This window comes from Paramisgurnus dabryanus, chromosome 14, assembly GCF_030506205.2.
Source record: "Paramisgurnus dabryanus chromosome 14, PD_genome_1.1, whole genome shotgun sequence".
Taxonomy (NCBI): Eukaryota; Metazoa; Chordata; class Actinopteri; order Cypriniformes; family Cobitidae; genus Paramisgurnus; species Paramisgurnus dabryanus.
The window spans coordinates 10,128,268-10,132,867 of record NC_133350.1 but is presented as its reverse complement, the minus strand read 5'-3'; the positions used below and the strand labels follow the sequence as shown (position 1 = coordinate 10,132,867).

The 4,600-nt window shown below is 39.8% G+C and overlaps 1 protein-coding gene across 1 annotated transcript in view; it reads right to left on the bottom strand.

Moving 5' to 3' along the window:
* Positions 1–866: 866 nt before the first annotated feature.
* cav4a (caveolin 4a) overlaps positions 867–4,600 on the bottom strand; it is a 9,220-nt gene continuing 5,486 nt past the window's right edge. Inside the window, exons 2-3 of the mRNA XM_065240958.1 lie at positions 2,193–2,380; positions 867–1,491 (exon numbers count right to left, since the gene is read on the bottom strand). Coding sequence (XP_065097030.1) covers positions 1,341–1,491; positions 2,193–2,380 — 339 coding nt within the window. The 3' untranslated portion in view covers positions 867–1,340. The remainder of the gene's footprint in view (positions 1,492–2,192; positions 2,381–4,600) is intronic.

The window sequence follows — 4,600 nt, the reverse complement described above, 5'->3', positions numbered from 1 at the left end:
TTCTTGAAAATGAAGATTTTTTTGCTTACCCCACTGGCAGATTTTTTTGCTTTACTGAAAACAATACAAAAATACTAAGAATTCCTGAAAATAATTTTTTGCAGTGTGGGCTGATCTTTTTCTCATTTTCTAGGTTGATAGAAGCACTGGGGACCCAATTATTACAATTCAACCCTTTAAGTTTGTTAGAGTTGCAAGCCCTATAGTGACCTATTTGGGGAAAGTGCCAGACATGTTTGTGTTACTCTTTACCAAGTTACACTCCAAGACACACCCTATTTGATTGCCAGTATTTATAGATCCACAATGAATCTGTATGCTGTACTCACTTTATGCCTTAACATGCCATTTCAGATGTATCAGCTTCCTAAAGTCTTTAGCTAATAAGATTTTACAATAAGATCATTTTAATGTTTTAAATAATAGTTTCTCTGAAATGCAGAACATTTCCCACATCAGTTTTATTCTTTGCAAAGTTGCTTTGCAACAATATCTATAAAAAAAATAAAGTGCTACTCAAATAAAAAATTATCCTTGACCTAAAGGTGCACTAGATAAGAAAGAAAAATCTTATTTTAATGACTGTGGCCCCTGTGTAGGGTGCATTCCTTCGTGCCCCCCCCCCCCAAAAAACATGACATAAAACCAGAAGCCTGATTTTTTGAGATTTAATTACACAGAATGTATGATAATGTTATGATGTTTATGATAATGATCATGTATTTTATAAAATGTCATGGGGCCCTCTGGCATAATTTTGCGCACCCCAGAGAATCACTGACATAATGGGATGTTGTGTATAAAAACGTTCTCGCTATTATTTCTGCGTCCTCATGTTAGCATATGAATTGATGCATTTAATTGGATAGTTGCAAACAATTTGTTCTTTTTATAAATGAAAACAAATTTATTTCGAGAATAGCCTACTTGAAAAGAAGACACAACGTGGCAATTCAAAGTCCTTGATGCAGTGCAAAACATGGCTATCAAAACACACCAGATGTTAATAGATGTATGTTTTACAATAATTGTTAGAATAATAGCTTTGGCTGCACAAGCTGCTTTATCACACACTGCGTGCATGGGAAATTAAGAAATAACACACACATAAAAAGGTAAACATAGATAAAATTCTGTATAAAACACAACTGTTTTACGATACTTAAGCCATTTTTTGTAAAGAAAATCCATTTCCTCTCAGTCTCTGACAGGCTTTGAGTGTTTGGGTATGGTCCCTCATGACATGGACCTGGAGTCAAATAGTTGTCCCATCTGATAGCTCCACAATCTTTTCCCACTGCTGTGAATTCCCGTATGAACTGATTCAACTTAACCTTTTTTCATTCCTGTGTAAGACGAACACTAATCCCTCTACAACACTTGGCTATGCTTTGGCATAGGGGAAGGATGAAGATATCTAATACACCGCTCCATAACGTCTGCAGCCACCCAGTGTTTATCAAGACCACCTGTACACATGGCGTAAGGAACCTGAAAGAGATCAAAGTGGGTGGTTTGGTGCAGTGCACTCTCAGAAAATAGGTACAAAACTTGTCATGGTCCTAGGCTATGTATCTTTGAGGAACAGTGACAACTTTTGTACTTTCCTGTACCTTATTTTTCTGAGAGTAGATTCAGACTGGTTAGGTTTTAGGTTGAAATCTAACAAGGGATTCATAAACAGTGACGGCTCGTGACTGCTCTTCCGAGGGGCACAAATTCAAAATATTTGTTCGGAGTATCGTGTGTTGCTCGTGTTTTCAAAATATGTGTGTTGCGTCGTGTGAACCATGTGCATCACGTGTTTTGTCAAAATAAGTGCCTGCTGCACATGCGTCAAATCCGTTTATGGTAAAAGAGATGCTAACGTTCACAAAATACACACAAGACACTCCCTTAACATTACGCATGAGATTATGCAAGTATCTGAGCGTCTCATTGAACAAAAACCCTTTAAATGTGTTTGCAGCAGGCACTTATTTTGACAGACACGTGATGCACATAGGATCACTCGACGCGCAAAACACATATTTTGAAATGATGAACCACACACGACGGGATACATACACCGTGCGCCCTCGAAAAATGAAGTCACCGGCTGTCACTGTTCATAAGACTGAAAGCCCAGTTTAGTTATACAATATTTGGAAATGGCATTGCTCTTATATTCAATCTGAAAAACTTGCTCATACCAAATGTGAATAAAGGCAAGAACGGCAAAGAGAACTCCAGCGATGATGGACACGGGAACAGCCAACAAAGTTGTGATGATGCGATAAAACCAGACCCTGGACGCTTCGAAAAGAGCGTGACTCCAGATCCACACCCGATCCCCACTGCGGACTGATAACGGTTCTGCTATTACATCTTCAAAACTCACCTGCCAACAAAGAAGATTCAGAAATGTTAAAAAGTTGGTCAACCTACATCACTCTCTAGAAGGAGGGATGAATAAATCATCAGTTTAGACCAGCTTGCTATTTCTTTTCCTGAATGTCTGTTGTGTTCAAATAATGTTTTAAAATCACAAATATAGTGACAGCTATGACACCCGACACCTCTATTAAGTTACTGCTTATATTAATGCATATCAATCTTAAAATAGCAGTGCCACAGTAGAGTAATAAAAAAAAAGTTATGTTCTAAAGAATTTATATTTTGATATTTTCACATAAACTATTTATGTTAATATTATTGTTATCAGTTGACCATGTTTCTCCTGTACATAAATACCAGATTTAAATGACTTCTGAAGTCATATCATAGACTGTAAAAAAAGATGGACGACGCCTGTTCACTCTCTTCCATTGGTGAAAAGCATAGACAGTAAAAAAAAATGGACACAGCGACCCCATTGAATTCAACGGAGACAAGTGAAGTCAATTAGAAGCACCCACTTCCTGGGTGTCGAGCGTACTGCGCAGACTCAAACTGAGCTTGATGACGTAGATATCACGTGAGTAGTGATGGGATTTATGGCTCTTTCAGGGGATCCGGATCTTGGCGATCCGTTCCTTCAAAAGAACGGCTCATTTGGCTCTTTTTAAATATTTAGTCAGTTTTAAGAAGCCAGCTTGGGGGCATCTCAGTTTATCCTGTAAAACTGCAAATAATCACTGGGAGGAATGATGAGGTTAGATTTGTAGTCAAATCATTAAAACTCAGATATCACACACCAATATCTGAGTTTGAATTATTCTGAAATATTGATCATTACCTCATTTGTCGTGTGTAGACTATATTCCATAGGGTTTCACAACATTAGACAGTGACATCACTATTTTGGATTTATCTTTAGTACAAAGTGTAAAGCTACGTTGTCTTATGTTATTCATACAATACCTGCTCACAAATAAATATCAAAACAAAGCCTGCTGCAATGAATTTCTGTGCAAAATAGCTTTTACTACAAAAACTTCCACAATTTAGAATAAATAAAATGGAAATGTCTACATACAGTCCAATATTACTACTATTACTAATGTAAACTTTGCAAATAGGACATCAGCCCCTTCAAGTCTTAAATGAACAACCCCTCCGCTGGGTGCGCCCCTCCCCCTATAACTGTTCTGTCTCGCGGAGGAGCTAATTTGTGTGCATCTGTGTGAAACACGCATAGGAAAAAAGAACGACAGAAAGAACGGCTCCCCTCCAGCCGCGACTCGGCTCCCATCGTTCATGTTTGTGAGCCGTTCAAAAGAATCGGTTCGTTCGCGAACGTCACAACTCTACACGTGAGCAACCTGTCTAACAATTGTAAGTCTTCTAATAGCCGTGCCAGGAGAAATTTGAATCACCCGCCGAATCTTGCAGAGACGGCGAGCGTGAACAGGAACACATTTGGGTAAGTATTCTGATTAATAATCTCCCTTGATTTTATGCCTCCATTTCCACCCGATTGCCTCATAGACAGTAAAAGATTGCCTCCGAGCTTCTCCTCCTGTCCATACGGTAATTTCTCTACTGTGCGACAGAGAGTCGCAGGTTATGACGCAATCGTTAGCATATTTTTACAAAAACTGCTTCTACTGGGACATAACGTAAGATACAAGGTAATGGAGCTTTTTATACATTTTCGTGTTTCTTTAGAAATAATTAAAGGACAATTGGAGTCTTTAAACACATCAGATGTAAAGTTATTCACTGTCAAAGTGAAGCAAAAATGAATGGGAGTCAATGGGATGCTAACAGCAGGTGGGTGTTCGCTAAGCAATGGCGGCGCCCAGGGAAGCTTCAATAAAATATGAAACCCTGCCCCCCTGGTGAAAAGTGAAGCCGCAAGTGTCCCGATATGGCGCTGACATCTTGGGTCTTGAGTCTGCGCACTAGCGATTTCGGGACCAGTCATGCGCACTAGTGAGCAGGAAGGGAAGCCAAAACCCCGCCCTCGCTCTCGTAGAATGCGCATAGAGACAGAGCGCCGCGCGTCATAACCTGAAAACCACGCCCACCGGGGGGAAAACAATCCAACCGTCTCCATTAGGCTTGTTTGAGATGCAGCTTGCCTCGCCTGAAATATAGGCGAGAGTAGCCGGCTGCAGTGAGGGGAGGAGTGAAAAAAGTGGAGGCAAGCCGGACGCTTCATGAATCTCGCAGTGTT